This window comes from Moschus berezovskii, chromosome 6 (assembly GCF_049115385.1).
Source record: "Moschus berezovskii isolate FMDL1 chromosome 6, NW_MosBer_1.0, whole genome shotgun sequence".
NCBI classification, from domain to species: Eukaryota; Metazoa; Chordata; class Mammalia; order Artiodactyla; family Moschidae; genus Moschus; species Moschus berezovskii.
The window spans coordinates 99,450,917-99,470,772 of record NC_142465.1 but is presented as its reverse complement, the minus strand read 5'-3'; the positions used below and the strand labels follow the sequence as shown (position 1 = coordinate 99,470,772).

Genomic DNA, 19,856 nt, shown 5'->3' with positions numbered 1-19,856 from the left:
AAACAGAGACTGACAAAAGTGAGAATATCAAGTAGCCTGAAAGCTTAAAATGTTTAAACAGAGGTAAGAAAAATTAAGGTGAGGTTGGAGGCAGGAAGAATAATTTAGAAAGTTTTTAAAATATTCCAGGAAAGTATTGGAGAAGAAATTCTTACCTACCCTTCTAGGTTTTTCAGGCTGGTCTAAGAATTAAATTGATGTGAGACAGATGAACAAAAGAAAATCAAACTGAAATTTAATCAATTGTGTAGATGGGAGAGACACAGGAAAACAAGAATTCTCCAAAATGGCCAAAACGTTCATCTTAGAAACCATCTTCAGCTAAAGACAAAAGAAGATGTTGGGGGTAGTGATTTGAGACCATAAAGGAGGAGGAAAGCAATGTACATGAAGATGGAAAAGCAGATGTTTGATAAACTAATGTTTTCTGAGCCCTGAAGAAACCACAGGACACAGAGAGGACTCTGATCTCCAAGCCCTGCTGAGTTTCTCTCACCACTTCCAGCCCATATTCTTTGCCAATCCCTCTGGTGATACTCTATTCCAGGAACAGGCCCTCTATCTAAATTCTTCTAGGCAGTTAGGGGGAAGATCAAAGTTTCTTCCTGATTAAAAAAAGCCTCATGGCAAAGAGACACATTTTGGGGTGGCAAATTTTGCTCTCCTACATAAGAAATGATGAAGACTTGAACTAAGTTAGTAGATGCAATGTTAAACATCCTTCCTGGGCCACAGGCAGCTGCTGCTGCCGGCTCAACTCAGTGGCCTGCTTGGATACAGCTGAACCATTAGGTCCATTCCCAAGCTGTTATCTAAGCATCAGACAAGAGCTCTGGCCTGGGACCTGGATCATTCCCTTTTCCCTACTCCTGACATCAGAAGTGGGGGACTAAGCTTAGGTTTGTCTCTGTCAAGAGGATCATGTCAGAAGACACATATCTTTAGGTTGGTCACATCAGAAGCAAAGGATACTGAGCTTTCCTTTTAGTTCCTAAAAACGGACCAATCACAGGAAGAAATCACCTCAGCAATTAGCATATATTAACAAGTACAAGCCTACATCTGCTTTCTTGAAACAATACTTACTCCACGTTTGCTTTTGTTTTCCATCTTCTAAGATAGTCACATCCAGAACTTTAAGAGTCTTCCTATTTAGGAACTGTTATGATAGTTCAAAGGGAATTAAGAAACAGAAACATTCTTCAATCTGAACATAGTTTTTATTATGTGAACCACCTAATGAGGAAGTAGTAATCCTATTAAATGCCATTTTTAATGTTTTATTAAAAGGAAAAGTGGGACTCTATGGTAGGATTTTTTAGTAAAAATAATGCAGTAAATTTCTGCTTTGTCATATATTCTTTGCTCCCACCACAAAGTGAAAAGAAAACCAGAAATACATTTCTAGGCTCAGAAATAAGATAGGTGTCTCCATGAATCAGAAACTCAAAGTAGGGAAGAAGGCTGAAGTCATGGCGCCTTTGTGCTCTGAATCTGAAAGAAGACAATACTGAGTCTGGGTAGGAAGGATTGAATTTTTACACATTAGAAATGACCCAGAGCCAGGCTCATTGTTGAAAGCAAAGATTCTTCCTGCTTGCCAAAAAAGGCACATGTGGAGTCCTAAGGATGCAAGAGACACATAGTCTTACTATCAAGTACCAAGCTTACCCTCTTACTCTGAGAACAAGTTTGTGAAAACAGCTTTATCATCCATAATATCAAGAGCCCCAAAGTAATGTTATATGCCCTGGCCCTAGACTACAGCTTCTGGTGAGCTGAAAGGATGCTAAACTGCCTCAAAACAGTGAAGATAAAGCAAGAAACAGGACAATGAGAAAGGAAAATTTGGCCGAGGGCTTATGGTTTAGAACAAACAAAAGAAATCTATGCTAAAGAAGATAGACATCAAAATTATTATCACATTTTGGATTATGTTTTATGTAGCAACATAGGGAAAATTGGTAGTATGTTATCATCTATAAAATGATAGATGTAAGAATTATACTTATTTTAAAAGATTAAGCAATAATGCAACAAAAATTGGCAAAAATAAAACAGAATAAATATAAATTTAGATTTTTAAAAACAACAAAAAAGATATTTAGCTACAGATTGAGACAAAGTAGGTAATTGTTGAATGAACTAAGTCATATTTTGGTTTCTTATGTTATTGAAATTGAAATTTCAAAGTGTAAAACTTAAACTGTTTATTTCATTTAGGTTATAGATGTCCAAGAATCCTCTCGATGCTAGAACTTTGAATCAAAATCAGTTTTTTCTGTAAGAGTTGATTCATGCTTTGTTACTCAGTCATATCTGACTCTTTGCAACCCCACAGACTGTAGCCCACCAGGCTCCTCTGTCAATTGGAGTTTTTAGCTGAGAATACTGGAGTGGATTGCCATCTTCCCCATTCAGGGATTGAACCCATGACTCCTGTGCCTGCTGCTTTGCAGGTGGATTCTTTACCCACTGAGCCATCAGGGAAGCCAATAAAGAGTTGACTCCATGCCAAATTATGTTAAATATTTTCTTGAATGAAATGCATGCTAGTAAGATTCATTTAATAGTCTCTACTAAAGAGTGAAGAGACTCTGGCACTGTATAAGACTTGGGCTGAAAAGTGGGAATGGAGGAGATTCAGATGTAAATCAATCATTTAAAAAATCAGTATTTATTTACAAAGTTTTGTGATGAGTTAACAACTTCATACAAAATAAAAATAAACATTTTTAATCTTCTGTAGAGAGGCTGATAAACATCATGAACTATAATTCTCATAATATAGGATGGTTTGCAATCTTATACTTAATATTTTAAAAGTGCTAAGCTCACATGAAGAAATAACTGATTATTAAAACATCCATGCCTGATCAGAGCCAAAACATATTTTCTATTGTACTCAGTCATGTCCCACTCTTTGCAACCCCATGGACTGTAGCTTGTAAGTCTCCTTTGTCCATGGAATTTTCCAGGCAAGAATACTGGAGCGAGTTGCCATTTCCTCCTCCAGGGAATCTTCTCCACCCAGGAATCCAACCCAAGTCCCTTGCATCTTCTGCATTGGCAGGTGGATTTTTACCACTGCATCTGCCTCCCAGGAAGCCTATTTTTTGTTACTTGTCTGTTATTAATGTCAAATTTTCTTGACTTGGGGGAAAAATGAACTAGGAATCTGTAGATACAGACTCCACCATGTCCTTGTTAAATTACCTTTGACAAGTAATTTAAAGTCTCAGTTATCATTATTTTTATATGTTGAATGATGATATGAATATTTGCTCTTCCTAGATCTTAAGGTTGTTGCAAAAGGCAGTTGGAAAAATGAATATCAAAGTTCTTTGAAAAGCAGAAATCACCACATAAAATATGCTTTATTAATTACTGCTAAGGAGAACAGTCAGCTCAGGGGTACTGGGGAGTTTAGTGTCTTACAGATAATTAAAGTATGTGTAAAATGCTAATAGGTGTCATCCTTGGCACTTCCAAGTATTAATAATGGTATTTTGCTCTTTTCCCAATTCCCCTTTCTCCATTAACTTTTCTTCTGCAGAACCTCTTCCTGTTACCAGTGTTTCAATATACGACTATAAACCTTCTCCTGAAACAGGAGTCCTCTTTGAAATTCATTATCCAGAAAAATATAATGTTTTCACAAGAGTAAACATAAGCTATTGGGAAGGTAAAGACTTCCGGACAATGCTATATAAAGGTAAGAGGCAACAGAAAGGTGAAAAATGATGACGCTTACATTTTACATGATTTCTGCCAAATGGTCTTGCTCTTGCTCTGAAGAAGTCTTATAATTCACTGTTTGATCATAATGAACCAATAAAAATAGTTACTGATGCATGAAAATATTGTTATGAAGAGACTTAGAATGTTTGGTTCATTATTTTAGAGTCATGTGTCACGCATAAACATAAGAAAAACTCAAATTATTATGACTTGCATGTTATTCTTGCCAAATATTATTCCTGCATGTCTGGTGCAGGAAACAAATTTAAATTTAGAAGCATAGCACCTAATCATTTCCTTCTGAGTGCATTAGGGCATTTCCAGATCTGGGAAGTTAGATGGGGGTCTTTCAAAAAGTTTCATTTGGAGATGGTCCAACATTATTCTTGAATGCTAAAGACAATACTTTTCAGTTCCTATCTGTATGACTAGTTAAATGATTGCATTAATACACAGAAATGGGTTTCATTATTTTTACTGGCTTGATGGGGATCTTGTGGTCAGAGAGAGAGAGAAGAGGGTCCAGGGGAATTAAAAATTTCTAAAGAAACCCGATCAATTTCTCTGAATAGAATGGAGGGCAGAAGTGGGTCAAGTGGGACAGGGACAGGGAGAGGACAGAGCACATTCAGTTTTGGGAACTGAACTGGAGAGACAGATATTCTCAGGACACAGAACCACTACATTATCTGCACCGAGTGTAGATGCTGGTCTCAAAGTTGATTAGTTGTAAATGAAAACCAGGTAGAGGCTACTTACTCAACCCCCTAAGGCATGATACCCATAAACATCCCACTTTGACTTGCTGCTTTTATAAACTCCTGAATCTTCCATGGATTTTTTATTTTTTTTAATGAGACAGTGTTTAAGATACATGCAGTAACTCTACAGGTTTTTTTAAAACTTAAAAAAAAATCAAATAAACAAAAATAGACTCTATTACTGCATTCTTTGTTTTCAGTGAAAACAGATTATCTGAAAATTAGTAATTGGGACCTTGTTTGCTTATTGATCACATGCAAATATAAGTTTATAAATAACTGAAAAGCATCACTGACACTTCTGTTGAGTTGAATTCCATGAGTTTAAAAATGTTAACTAGTATGCTCTCTTTTTTTAAGTTAATTAATTTTTCAAATTATTTTTGGCTTTTCATTCAATAAGTGGTATTTTTAGTTCCTTTCCCTCATTTCTTTCCAACTTGGATTGGGGTTTTAAATTTATTATTATCTTCCAAAAAATCCATTTTCTAAATAAAATTCAATTTTAAAAATTTTCTTCTTTTTTCAGGAAGGTCCCATTTGCCAAATGACAAATCATTTTCTTTTTAAAAAATAGGCTATATTTTGCAAGTGAGTCTAGTGAAAACATTTCTTGTAAAAATATTTTTTCCTAAGTCATAAATTGGCAAAATACCTTGGGTTCTTATCTTACAGTAAATGATTAGCATAAACCTAATCTCTACAATTTCTATATGTTACCATTTCCACTTAATATGCCACATGTTCCTATAATAAAATTTTAATTCTGATTGTATCTAATTCTTGCATAAAAAGCCTTTGAGTCTAAAAATTTCAATTTTCATCTCTAGCCTTAAATCAATTTTTTATTACTGACTATACTAGAAGTTGCAGGAAATATTATTTAATAGTCATAATTGTTCAGAACTTTCTAGAAGTGTGTGGCATTTAGAAAACCAAAAATTTAATATAATTGTTTTTTTTCTCAGATTTTTTTAAGGGAAAAACAGTGTTTAATCACTGGCTGCCAGGAATATGCTATAGTAATATCACCTTTCAGCTGGTATCTGAGGCAACTTTTAATAAAAGCACTCTCGTGGAGTATAGTGGTGTCAGTCACGAACCCAAACAGCATAGGACTGGTAAGTCATTTGAAAAATCAAATTTAGTGAAAAAATAATTAAATTATATGTTTTTGTTATATATATGCTTTCTGTCATTCTAAGGAAAATTCTGTTCCAGAACTCAGAAAATGCATATTTCAATAATCTAAAATGAATTTTCTATCAATGTAAAATGAACTGAGCAAAATATTCAATAAAAAATTTAAATATGTCAATGAAATCATAGATTTTTTAATCTTTGAATCAAAAAAGCATGTGATATTACCAAAAGTTATAAGTAAGTAACTGAATCAAGTCAGTTCAGTTCAGTTCAGTTCAGTGGCTCAGTCATGTACGACTCTCCGCGACCCCATGAATCACAGCATGCCAGGCCTCCCTGTCCATCACCAACTCCCGGAGTTCACTCAGACTCATGTCCACAGAGTCGGTGATGCCATCCAGCCATCTAATCTAGGTCGTCCCCTTCTCCTCCCGCCCCCAACCCTTCCCAGCATCAGAGTCTTCTCCAGTGAGTCAACTCGTCGCATGAGGTGGCCAAAGTATTGCAGTTTCAGCTTTAGCATCAGTCCCTCCAATGAACATCCAGGATTGATCTCCCTCAGAATGGACTGGTTGGATCTCTTTGGGTACAAGGGACTCTCAAGAGTCTTCTCCAACACCACAGTCCAAAAGCATCAATTCTTCGGCGCTCAGCTTTCTTCACAGTCCAACTCTCACATCCATACATGACCACGGGAAAAACCATCAGTTCAGTTCAGTTCAGTTCAGTCGCTCAGTCGTGTCCGACTCTCCGCGACCCCATGAATCACAGCACGCCAGGCCTCCCTGTCCACCACCAACTCCCGGAGTTCACTCAAACTCATGTCCACAGAGTCGGTGATGCCATCCAGCCAACTCATTCTCCGCCGTCCCCTTCTCCTCCCGCCCCCAACCTTTCCCAGCATCAGAGTCTTTTCCAGTGAGTCAACTCGTCGCATGAGGTGGCCAAAGTATTGCAGTTTCAGCTTTAGCATCAGTCCCTCCAATGAACATCCAGGATTGATCTCCTCTAGAATGGACTGGTTGGATCTCCTTGCAGTATAAGGGACTCGCAAGAGTCTTCTCCAACACCACAGTTCAAAAGCATCGATTCTTCGGCGGTCAGCCTTCTTCACAGTCCAACTCTCACATCCATACATGACCACGGGAAAAACCATTGCCTTGACTAGACGGACCTTGGTTGGCAAAGTAATGTCTCTGCTTTTTAATATATTATCAAGGTTGGTCATAACTTTCCTTCCAAGGAGCAAGCGTCTTTTAATTTCATGGCTGCAATCAGCATCTGCAGTGATTTTGGAGCCCAAAAAAACAAAGTCTGACACTGTTTCCACTGTTTTTCCATCTATTTCCCATGAAGTGATGGGACCAGATGCCATGATCTTTGTTTTCTGAATGTTGAGCTTCAAGCCAACCTTTTCACTCTCCTCTTTCACTTTCATCAAGAGGCTTTTGAGTTCCTCTTCACTTTCTGCCATAAGGGTAGTGTCATCTGCATATCTGAGGTTATTGATATTTCTCCCGGCAATCTTGATTCCAGCTTGTGCTTCTTCCAGCCCAGCGTTCCTCATGATGTACTCTGCATATAAGTTAAATAAGCAAGGTGACAATATACAACCTTGACATACACCTTTTCCTATTTGGAACCAGTCTGTTGTTCCATGTCCAGTTCTAACAGTTGCTTCCTGACCTGCATACAGGTTTCTCAAGAGGCAGGTCAGGTGGTCTGGGATTCCCATCTCTTTCAGAATGTTCCACAGTTTATTGTGATCGACACAGTCAAAGGCTTTGGCATAGTCAATAAAGCAGAAATAGATGTTTTTCTGAAACTCTCTTGCTTTCTCCTTGATCCAGCGGATGTTGGCAATTTGATCTCTGGTGCCTCTGCCTTTTCTAAAACCTGCTTGAACATCTGGGAGTTCACGGTTTATATACTGCTGAAGCCTGGCTTGGAGAATTTTGAGCATGACTTTACTAGCGTGTGAGATGAGTGCAATTGTGCGCTAGTTTGAGCATTCTTTGGCATTGCCTTTCTTTGGGATTGGAATGAAGACTGACCTCTTCCAGTCCTGTGGCCACTGCTGAGTTTTCCAAATCTGCTGGCATATTGAGTGCAGCACTTTCACAGCATCCTCTTTCAAAACTTGAAATAGCTCAACTGGAATTCCATCACCTCCACTAGCTTTGTTCGTAGTGATGCTTTCTAAGGCCCACTTGACTTCACATTCCAAGATATCTGGCTCTAGGTCAGTGATCACGTTATCGTGACTATCTTGGTCGTGAAGATCTTTTTTGTACAGTTCTTCTGTGTATTCCTGCCACCTCTTTTTAATATCTTCTGCTTCTGTTAGGTCCATACCATTTCTGTCCTTTATCGAGCCCATCTTTGCATGAAATGTTCCCTTGGAATCTCTAATTTTCTTGAAGAGCTCTCTTGTTTTTCCTATTCTGTTGTTTTCCTCTATTTCTTTGCATTGATCACTGAGGAAGGCTTTCTTATCTCTCCTTGCTATTCTTTGGAACTCTGCATTCAGATGCTTATATCTTTCCTTTTCTCCTTTGCTTTTCGCCTGTCTTCTTTTCACAGCTATTTGCAAGGCCTCCTCAGACAGCCATTTTGCTTTTCTGCATTTCTTTTCCATGGGGATGGTCTTGGTCTCTGTCTCCTGTACAATGTCACGAACCTCCGTCCAGAGTTCATCAGGCACTCTATCAATCAGATCTAGTCCCTTAAATCTATTTCTCACTTCCACTGTATAATCATAAGGGATTTGATTGAGGTCATATCTGAATGGTCTAGTGGTTTTCCCTACTTTCTTCAATTTAAGTCTGAACTTCGCAATAAGGAGTTCATGATCTGAGCCACAGTCAGCTCCTGGTCTTGTTTTCGCTAACTGTATACAGCTTCTCCATCTTTGGTTGCAAAGAATATAATCAATCTGATTTCGGTGTTGACTATCTGGTGATGTCCATGTGTAGAGTCTTCTCTTGTGTTGTTGGAAGAGGGTGTTTGCTATGACCAGTGCATTCTCTTGACAAAACTCTACCCATAGCCTTGACTAAATGGACCTGTTTGGCAAAGTAGACAACAGTAAATCCACAATATGACATAATAACCATATGGCAGAAGAACAGATGTGAGATGTTCTAGTATAGATTATCTGATTATTAAAAGAAAATGTTGGGATTCAGATACACCTAAAACTTGGCGTGCTTTAGTATCATCACAAATATGAAGCACAATCATAGGATGGATAGATGGATGACTGGATGGATGGATAGAGAGATGGGTAGGAAGGTGAAACAATGGATGGGTAAAATAAATACACACATGCTAAATACTCATCACCAATACCAATATAACTGACATTTTTCACCCCAAATACGCTGAAGTATTCGATAAGCATGAGGAGAAACAATTCATACAAACATTGGGAATGGGTTATGATAGATCATCAACAGACCCTGCCAGTCTGAAATTCTAAGATGTCATGATTCTCATTCTTTAGGCTAAAACAAAGAAACTATTTCAGCTAAATATTAATATTTTATTCACCTCACATCAACACCTAAGATTCTACTTGTAGTTTTCATTATTCAAGTAAAGAAACTAGTTGAGCATCTTTTACCTGGGAGATTTTTAAAGTACTGGGAGAGATGAAGACAAAGTCTGCTGAAATGGTTTCCTGACCTCAAAAATGGTAGAGGTACTATTGGCACTCATGGGCTTCCCTGGAGGCTCAATGGTAAAGAATCTGCCTGCCAATGCAGGAGACATCCCTGCATGTTTGATCCCTGGGTCAGGAATATCCCCTGGAGGAGGAAATGGCAACCCACTCCAGTATTCTTGTCTGGGACATCCCATGGACAGAAGAGTCTGATGGGCTACATCCATGGGGTCACAAAGAGTTGGACATGACTTAGCAACTAAACAGCTATTGGTGAGAAGGGAATGGCAAACCACTTCAGTATACTTGCCTTGAGAACCCCATGAACAATATCAAAGGGCAAAATGATAGGGTACTGAATGAGGAATTCCCCAGGTCGGTAGGTGCCCAGTATGCTACTGGAGATCAGTGGAGAAATAACTCTAGAAGGAATGAAGGGATGGAGCAAAAGCAAAACCAATACCCAGTTGTGGATGTGACCGGTGATAGAAGCAAGGTCTGGTGCTGTAAAGAGCAATATTGCATAGGAACCTGGAATGTTAGGTCCATGAATCAAGGCAAATTGGAAGTGGTCAAACAGGAGATGGCAAGAGTGAACATAGACATTCTAGGAATCAGTGAATTAAAATGGACTGGAATGGGTGAATTTAACTCGGATGACCATTATATCTACTACTGTGGGCAGGAATCCCTTAGAAGAAATGGAGTAGCCATCATGGTCAACAAAAGAGTCCGAAATGCAGTACTTGGATGCAATCTTAAAAATGACAGAATGATTTCTGTTCGTTTCCAAGGCAAACCATTCAGTATTACAGTAATCCAGGCCTATGCCCCAACCAGTAATGCTGAAGAAGCCGAAGTTGAACGGTTCTATGAAGACCTACAAGACCTTTTAGAACTAACACCCAAAAAAGATGTCCTTTTCATTATAGAGGACTGGAATGCAAAAGTAGGAAGTCAAGAAACACCTGGAGTAACAGGCAAATTTGGCCTTGGAGCACGGAATGAAGCAGGGCAAAGGCTAATAGAGTTTTGTCAAGAGAACACACTGGTCATAGCAAACAACCTCTTTCAACAACACAAGAGAAGACTCTACACATGGACATCCCCAGATGGTCAACCCCGAAATCAGATTGATTATATTCTTTGCAGCCAAAGATGGAGAAGCTGTATACAGTTAGCAAAACAAGACCAGGAGCTGACTGTGGCTCAGATCATGAACTCCTTATTGCCAAATTCAAACTGAAATTGAAGAAAGTAGGGAAAACCACTAGACCATTCAGATATGACCTAAATCAAATCTCTTATGATTATACAGTGGAAGTGAGAAATAGATTTAAGGGTCTAGATCTGATAGATAGAGTGCCTGATGAACTCTGGACGGAGGTTCGTGACATTGTACAGGAAACAGGGACCAAGACCATCCCCATGGAAAAGAAATGCAGAAAAGCAAAATGGCTGTCTGAGGAGACCTTACAAATAGCTGTGAAAAGAAGAGAAGCCAAAAGCAAAGGAGAAAAGGAAAGATATAAGCATCTGAATGCAGATTTCCAAAGAATAGCAAGGAGAGATAAGAAAGCCTTCCTCAGTGATCAATGCAAAGAAATAGAGGAAAACAACAGAATAGGAAAAACAAGAGAGCTCTTCAAGAAAATTAGAGATTCCAAGGGAACATTTCATGCAAAGATGGGCTCGATAAAAGACAGAAATGGTATGGACCTAACAGAAGCAGAAGATATTAAGAAGAGGTGGCAAGAATACACAGAAGAACTGTACAAAAAAGATCTTCACGACCAAGATAGTCACGATAACGTGATCACTGACCTAGAGCCAGACATCTTGGAATGTGAAGTCAAGTGGGTCTTAGAAAGCATCACTACGAACAAAGCTAGTGGAGGTGATGGAATTCCAGTTGAGCTATTTCAAATCTTCAAAGATGATGCTGTGAAAGTGCTGCACTCAATATGCCAGCAAATTTGGAAAACTCAACAGTGGCCACAGGACTGGAAAAGGTCAGTCTTCATTCCAATACCAAAGAAAGGCAATGCCAAAGAATGCTCAAACTACCGTAGAATCATTCAAGGCTGAATGCGATAAATATTATTAGAGTCGGACACAACTGAAGTGACTGAGCATGTACACACAAAGTTATATAGCAGCATGAAAGAGAGAAAGATTAATTTTTATTAAAAGCTCCTAAGAGATGAGTGTTGAGTTGCTATTTGAAAGATATGTAGAGTTTGTTGCTGGTAGAGACCATGCAGTGGCCTTCATAATTTTCTACCACTAGAAAAGTATACTTCCATAATTCATAAATGTATTTTGTAGTTATAGTTTTCATTTTGAGAGGTTAGAAGTGAAGCCATATTTGCAACATGTGTGTTAAAGTTTCTAAAGGTAATTTTGACACACAACTCTCCTAAGTTCAACTATGCCATCGGGAGTATTTTTAGTTTTGAAAGCTATAAAATACTATAGTTGCCTTATTGTAAAAAAGATCTAGTGACAGAGATTCGGTTTTTTAGAAAGGAGATTGTGGTAAGCTGAAAAATATGAGTGTAACTCTACTTTGGAAGCGGTTCAGTCACCTCTTTCACCAACATAGTACCAATATTTAATGTATTTGAAGTGTGACTGATGATATGATAATGTGTGCACATCATGTACAAAATCTTAGATAGACATGTACTTGAAACGACACTTGTTCTTGATGTAAAAGTACAATTAAACTCTGTTTTCTAAGTCTATTTTTATGTTTGACTCATTAATAAAGTATCCATTATAATAGTTAAAAAATACATAAAATGATAATTCTCTTTCTTACAGCCCCTTATCCTCCTCGGAATATCTCAGTTCGTATAGTGAACTTGAACAAAAGCAACTGGGAAGAAGAGAGTGGCAGTTTCCCAGAGGAATCATTCATGAGATCACAAGATACAATGGGAAAGGACAAAGTCTTCCATTTTACGGATGACACTCCTGAAATTCCCTCTGGCAACATTTCTTCTGGTTGGCCTGATTTTAACAGCAGTGATTTTGAAACAACATCCCAGCCGTATTGGTGGGACAGTGCATCTGCGACTCCTGAAAGCGAAGAGGAATTTGTCAGTGTGCTTCCCACAGAATATGAAAGTAACAATACCCTCAGTGAGATGGAGAAATCAGCATCCAGCTCTTTCTCTTCTTTCCCTGTACAAATGATATTGAGTTGGTTACCACCAAAACCACCCACTGCCTTTGATGGGTTCCATATCCACATAGAAAGAGAAGGTAAAGTACTAGGAAATCAGAGGACATAAGAAATGGTGCAAAGGTAAAGGAAATGGGAACTTTAAAAAATTACATTTGGAAGAAAGACTGAAGGTAGACAGTTAAGATATAAAGAAAAATGGTAAAGAAAATGAAGAATGTATTGAATATCCCAAGGCAGACTGAAACCAGAAAACGTAAATGAACAGATTGGGTCAGAACCGGGTTTGGGTAGTTCACACATCGCAAGCATAGGCAATTGTACACATTTTATTGCTGACGTTTCACCTCCCCCAGGCCACTGAGGAAACTTTGAAAAGATTTTGAATTAAATTTCTAACCATCACAAATTACAGAATATTCTGGAGAAGTGTTCTGTTTTCCAGGTACACAAATTTGTGAAGCATGGAACAAAAGAATCTTGCTGACAACATGGCTACTTTCCCTAGAGTAACAGACCTGTGTTCTGCTTATCAGGCTAGTCTTATGCCCCTCAGGGGGTGCTCCCCTGGAACCAGCTCAACTCACATTTTTCCAAAGAGGAACCGGTAGTAGAATAAAAATACACAGCAACTGGTATTCCCACCCTAGCTACCTTATTACATATATTGTATTCACTTAGCATCCCAGAGACATTCTTTATATTTGACCCATTACTTTATGAAAAATAGGGCCATGGCATTCAGTAAATTTGGGTCATGAATCATATCTGAATTGTTGTTTGGTAGATTTTCATAGTTATTTGTTGTTTTGTTTTTATAATGACATACTTCAATTTTTGCTCTCTAGTAGTTTGAGTGGCAAAGGTTGTCAAGCTGTCAAAATTTGAGGTTAAATTGACAGCCTTAGTTACATGCTAGGGCATTCAAATCATATAGTCTCATAAATGACATATTGTTTGCCCCTATTTTATCCAATAGAATGAAAAACAATATTTGTGAATTCCTCTATATTGGAGTATAGAGAAACCAATGATACCCAAGTATTATATAAAATTGAAATCCTTTGTCATTTACAATTATTTGAGTCAAAAGTCTTATCATCTTCCTGAAATTGCCTATATTTTTTAAAGTTCCCTAAGTCTTTTATTTTTCTTTTCCTCGATATAGTCTCTGGAAAATAGGATTTTATAACTTAGAATATTTTGTAATGCCTATTTCCATGAAAGTTCAATTATGCTTTTATCTGACTGCAGTTTGTTCTGTTGAAGGCTACTCTGGTCACCAAATGATAAAAAAAACAACTTCAAATGAAGTAATAAGCAGCAGGAGATGGACTTTGAAGCAATGTAAAAATCACTTTTACTTTTAAAATTTCTGGAAGTCAGCCAATGAAGCAAAAATATAATGTGTCAGAAGGATTATTTCTAACTAGAAAATAATTTAATATATTTTAAGACATTTATGGATATTTAATGTTATCACAAAGAACTCAGACAACATTTGGTACTGTTTCTTTTAATTCTTTATATCCAAATGAGAAAGTTGATGATTGCTATATTCTCCTAACATTATACCTCCGTTTTGTGTGTATCATTTTACTCACGGACAGTATGTAAGAATGCAGTATGTATGTATCCATATTTTTATTGATTTAGGCACCATATTTTAATTTAGTTATTTTAAAGTACTGTAAGAAAACAATTTGACCTCTTAGCCATTTTTTTTCCACAGTAATTTTAGTTTGGAGATATAATTCAACTCGACACAGGGAAAGAGGCAAAATAAGAAAATATTTATTAAAAATATTAATTGACTTGTCTATAGCCAAGGCTGCTCCAGATATCAATTAATATATATTCTCTTCTTTATACATGATTTAGAAAACTTTACTGAATATTTGACAGTGGATGAAGAAGCACATGAATTTGTTGCAGAACTGAAGGAGCCCGGGAAATATAAGTTATCTGTGACAACCTTTAGTTCCTCAGGATCTTGCGAAACTCGAAACAGTCAGTCAGCAAAATCACTCAGTTTTTATATTAGTAAGTACCAAAGAGATTATTTTGCACTTACGGAGAAGCTAGAACAATGGATCCAATGAGATGAATGATGCTCAAGCATCAATTATTCATCAAACCTTAGAGACCCTGAGAATTCTTCAAGGTCATGAGAGGCCCAAATCCGTGCGATTTTTGACGGCAGAGAAAATATATGTATGTTTCATAGTAGCAAACCTACCCAGGGATTTAACTTCAGGACTTTTTTTATTATTGAGATAATTGAACATTTGTTAAACTGACCTTTCGCACTAGTGGTAACAAACTCTCCAAGGACATGGACACAGAGTTTAGAATTTGAAGCCATAATGAAAACTGGTATTTTTGAACTGTGTGAAAAGTCTCATTATAGTGTTGAGTTTGGGGAACTTGAAAGAAACACAGAGATTCAAATGTAGTAAGACCTAGGTGGTCTCTCCAAAAATTAGCACAAATTGATGGACAGGGAGGCCTAGCGTGCTGTGATTCATGGGGTCGCAAAGAGTCAGACACAACTGAGCGACTTATCTGAACTGAACTGAACTGAAGATAGAGCATGGGACTTCCCTAGTGGTTCAGATGATAAAGAATCCACCTGCAATGCAGAAGACCCAGGTTCAATCCCTGGGTCAGGAGGGTCTCCTGGAGAAGTAAATGGCAACCCAATCCTGTATTCTTACTTGGAAAACCCCAGGGACAGAGGAGCCTGGTGAGCTACAGCCCATGGGGTCCCAAGAAATCAGACACGACTTAATGACTGAACAACAACAATGAAGTTATAGCATCATGAAAACATCAATATCAAGTCTTTGGGCAGCTTCTACTGATTCCATCAGGGATAATAGCAGGCCAATAACTAGCCTCAAAAAGCTACACAAATAATGTATGTCGGTAATGTTTTCTGCTAATCTGACTATGCTTACCAGAAGTTTCAGTTCAGTTTTAGTTCAGTTCAGTTCAGTCGCTCAGTCGTGTCTGACTCTCCGCGACCACATGAATCACAGCACGCAGGCCTCCCTGTCCATCACCAACTCCCGGAGTTTACTCAAACTCATGTCCACAGAGTCGGTGATGCCATCCAGCCATCTCATTCTCGGTCGTCCCCTTCTCCTCAGGCCAAAAATCTGTTTCCTAGCTTATCTGGAGTTAAATGTGCCTCTGATCAGCAGAAAAAAAACAAAAACAGAAGGCAATGGATAAAAACTTCATTCCGAGAAGGATGATCCCCATATGTTATTTCCTCCTCCAAAGACAAAAGACCACCTTTCATTAAATGACCCTCAAACAGACAGGCGAGATAAAAAGGAGGAGGGCAGAGGAGAGAAATCAGTTTATTTAGCAGCCTAAAAATGTTGAAAATACCCTGTATAACAAGTTTTCCTAGGAAACCAAAAATGTCACCAGTGGCAAAAAGGCTTGAAATACCCACTACACAAGCAGAAAAAATATCCGTGATCACCGTGCATGCCTTTCAGTTACAGGAGATCTTTGACATGGCATCATTTGAGAATGAAAGCAAAGTTTAGTATTGAGTTCTTCCCATGAGGTTAAAAATGTTTCATTAACCCAGAGATTCCCTTGTCTGACAGCAGAGACCCACTGCAAGTCCCAGGAAAACTCCCACAACTGTTCAGGCCATTAGCTCTTCCCTGCTCTGAATTTCTACTGTGTTTGAAAATGAAGTGAAAGTGTTAGTCAGTCAATCGCATCCAATTCATTGTGACCCCATGGACTGTACCCTACCAGGCTCCTCTGTCTATGAGATTCTCCAGGCAAGGATATTGGAGTGGGTTGCCATTCCCTTCTCCAGGGGATCTTCCTGGCCCAGGCATTGAACCCAGGTCTCCTGAATTGCAGGCAGATTCTTTACAGTACAGAGCTTATCGGAGTGTGATATTTTTCTAGATGAATTTTATTTGTGTACCTCTTGTTTTTCATGCCACATAATAAAACCCTAAGTTGAGGTTATACTCTTTGCTTATGTATTATTTCTGATGTACATTCGACAAATATTTATTGACTCACTTTCCAGTGATAGGCACTCTATTCTTAGAGATACAAACTGACCAGAACTGCTGAGAATGTCAGAATTGCTCACAAATATGATTCTTTTGAAGAGATGCATGTTAATATTCATTTAGGAAAATATAGTACTAGAAATTTTGCCGTTTCTTTACCAATAAACTGTTTGGAGCTTCAGATATTCTGTTCTGTAGGAATGAGTTATTCAGGTGTACTATGCATATACCTTTGATTTTACAAGGATATTGTATTTATGTAGTTTTGAAGGCTTTCCTCAGAGATGAAAATTAAGTTAGAAATTTACCTTAGTCTCCCAAAAGCCTTCTGAAGGGATCTTTGCTATTATCTCCATTTTTAGGTGGAAAAAAAAATACTTGGACACAGAAAGTTTAGCCACTTAGTGTGAGAAGGAGAATCAGACTCTAGAAATCTTTAGTAGCAGAGCCCATCTCCATGGAGTCTGCAGCGACCTACTACCTTGGGTTGATTATCAGGTCCATCATATTATAAAGCCATTAAATGAGTGAATTTGTTTTGCCTCCATCCACCTTCTCTCTCTCTGCCCCCACCACCTCAGATCTTCGTAAAAGTAATAACACTTCACATTTAGATAGTTTTCTAACACATTACAATCTCATCTGATCCCAGAAACAGTCTTGTAAAGTAGACTAATAATATGGCATCTTGATAAGTTGACACAAAGCCCCAACCCAGAAGATAGGAATCCTAGGTTGTCTCTCAATACTCACGCTGTGACATTAGGCAGGTCATTCACATCTCTGGGCCCCAATTTCCCCATCAGTAACCCACATTGAAACTCTAAAGTCCTTTCCAATCCTAACGTTCTATGGTTTGTCCATTTGACAGATGCAGTGACTGAGATCAGAGAAGTCATTTGCCCAAAGTTGTATCGCTAATAATGAGCAAAACTGAGTTTGGGGCCAAATTTCCTGTTTCCAGATTCACCCTTCTCACAGTTTCATAGTGTTCCAGGAAGTTTCACACAGGGATTAAGAGCATGGTTTTGAAACCAGACTTCTTGTGTGTGAATCCCAGCTCTGCTTATTCGATCTCTGCCTCGGTTTCCTCACCTGAAACTGAAATCGATCCAGTACTTATCTCATAAGTTTAGTTAAGAAAATTAAAGAATTAAAATATGTAAACGTAACTAAGCTTAAAAGAGCCTGGTAAACAGTGAGTGCTACATCTCTTTGCCATTGTAATTATTATTATCACTTATTTTTATTTTCTTTGCCCCATTTCCCATGAGCTTGAGACTGCCCTCCCCAGCAGAATCACTTATTCCTCCCCTTTTCCTGGGCTCCAGGAATATAGCTTCTTATTGAGAGAACTGAGAAATGTATCCTAAGCAAATAAAAGAAGTTGCACATTTGCATTTTAACAGGGACTTTCAGGAGATAATAATCACTTTACCATTTCTTGGGTCTTCACTATGTGTCAGACACTGTGCTAATAACCAGTTTGGAAATTTAAAAGAACAAAGCTAATGGCGGGCACTTTTAGGGAGATATTTTATAATGAGGATCCCACCGTGTCCTCAAATTATCACCCAGGTTTCCACCAGCTTCTATAATTGAGCCTGTCTGTTGCCTATTTCTTCTCTAAGGGAGTCACACTCTGCCTCTTTGATCCTGCTGTCACCAAATTTAAAATTTTATTCACAGGATTGCAGTAGAGGCTAATTTGAATCTCAACATAATTATTTCTAGAGCCCAAAGATCCTAACAGCAACAGAATCGCAAACACTTATGAAACCACACTGCCACACAAACTCTTTGTTAAAAGAGAAGTAAATTCTGTCTGGTGTAGAAGTTACCAGAATAATCTCAGAGGCATGTAATAAATGAAGTGGAGCTTCTGTCTCTCAGTAAAATTGGTTTCATTGCTGCCACGAGGCTATTGCTTAGGTCAATGGGGAGGTCACCCAGTGGAGACCGTAGCTAACATTATATGAAGACTTGCCAGTCTGGCTGCCAGTCTGACTTGGAATGTCTTTGTAAGGGCAAAAGAAAAACAGCATGAGTTTTAGAACTATAGTCCATCTCAACCCGCTCAGCATGAAACCTCCTCTGTGCTCTGATTTGACATCCAGGTCCTTCAGGAGAATGGATTGAAGAACTCACGGAGAAACCCCAGCATGTGAGTGTCCATGTTCTAAGCTCAACCACTGCCTTGATGTCCTGGACGTCTCCCCAAGAGAACTACAATGGCACCATCGTGTCTGTGGTGTCACTCACCTGCCAGAAACAAAAGGAGAGCCAGAGGCTGGAAAAGCAGTACTGCACTCAGGTAAAGGAAAGGAAGGGCAGTCGGGCTCATTCGCCGACTGCAGCCCAGCTTCACCGGAGATACGAGGGTGCCACCATGGCAAGCAGCTGTGCCAAGGTCTCCCTGGTGCATCACGGATACAGGAGCCAGAAAGTCAGTGCACAAGGCTCTGCAATCACAGTCACCTTCCTTTTCTCTCTTAGAACTACCAACTTCCTTTTACTTCCATTCCTCATTCAAGAACATATCCTAAGCACCTATGATGTGCTGGGTACTGGAGGAGATGGTGGGAACCTAGATGAGTTTTACACATCCTGCTCTTGCTGAGTTTATAGTCTAGAGAGAGCAATAGTAAGAATACGTGTTATTACTGCAGAGTATAAGACCTAGGCTGAAAGTAAGTGATGGTGGGGCTATTTGAATTCACAGAAAGAAGGGCATGAATAAATATGGATTGGGGCAAGAGGATTTGAAAAATGATCAGAAGAAATTTACCTTCTAGGGGAGGAGACAGGAAGCAGAGGTTTAGGGGAGATTTGATGTCCTTGGTGCAGTTTCTTTTTTTCCATTTTTTCTTGTTGTCTTAACTATAAAGGTAATACATGCTCACTGAAAAAAACAATTAAAAAATTTCAAGGACATAAAGTGAAAAACGATCCCCTCACTAGTATAAATGAAGACTTTTAAAGGATAAATAGCAGTTAGCTGAGCGAAAGGGGTAGGTGGGGGCAAGTGGAGAAACCTGGGAATCTGTAGTTCGGGGCATGGCTACCAGAATGAACTGCCATGCCCAGTCATCAGTTCTGAATGAAACCACCAACCTGGGCATCTAAGCAGACTTTGCTCTCAGACGCCCTGAATGCATCCACTGGAAGCCTGCAGCCCAGTCCTATTTTCCTAAACCTGATTTTACTTTTTTTTTTTTTCATAAGATCAAAGAAATTGATTCATAGTGTCTTAAAAACACAACACTTTTAAAATTGGAGTGTAACTGCTTTACAATGTTGTG

The 19,856-nt window shown here is 38.6% G+C and overlaps 1 protein-coding gene across 1 annotated transcript in view; it reads left to right on the top strand.

Annotated features, from left to right (window-relative positions):
* PTPRO (protein tyrosine phosphatase receptor type O) overlaps nucleotides 1-19,856 on the top strand; it is a 299,435-nt gene that overhangs the window by 171,022 nt on the left and 108,557 nt on the right. The window contains exons 3-7 of the mRNA XM_055396316.2: nucleotides 3,557-3,715; nucleotides 5,471-5,623; nucleotides 12,136-12,579; nucleotides 14,381-14,542; nucleotides 18,672-18,868. Coding sequence (XP_055252291.2) covers nucleotides 3,557-3,715; nucleotides 5,471-5,623; nucleotides 12,136-12,579; nucleotides 14,381-14,542; nucleotides 18,672-18,868 — 1,115 coding nt within the window. The remainder of the gene's footprint in view (nucleotides 1-3,556; nucleotides 3,716-5,470; nucleotides 5,624-12,135; nucleotides 12,580-14,380; nucleotides 14,543-18,671; nucleotides 18,869-19,856) is intronic.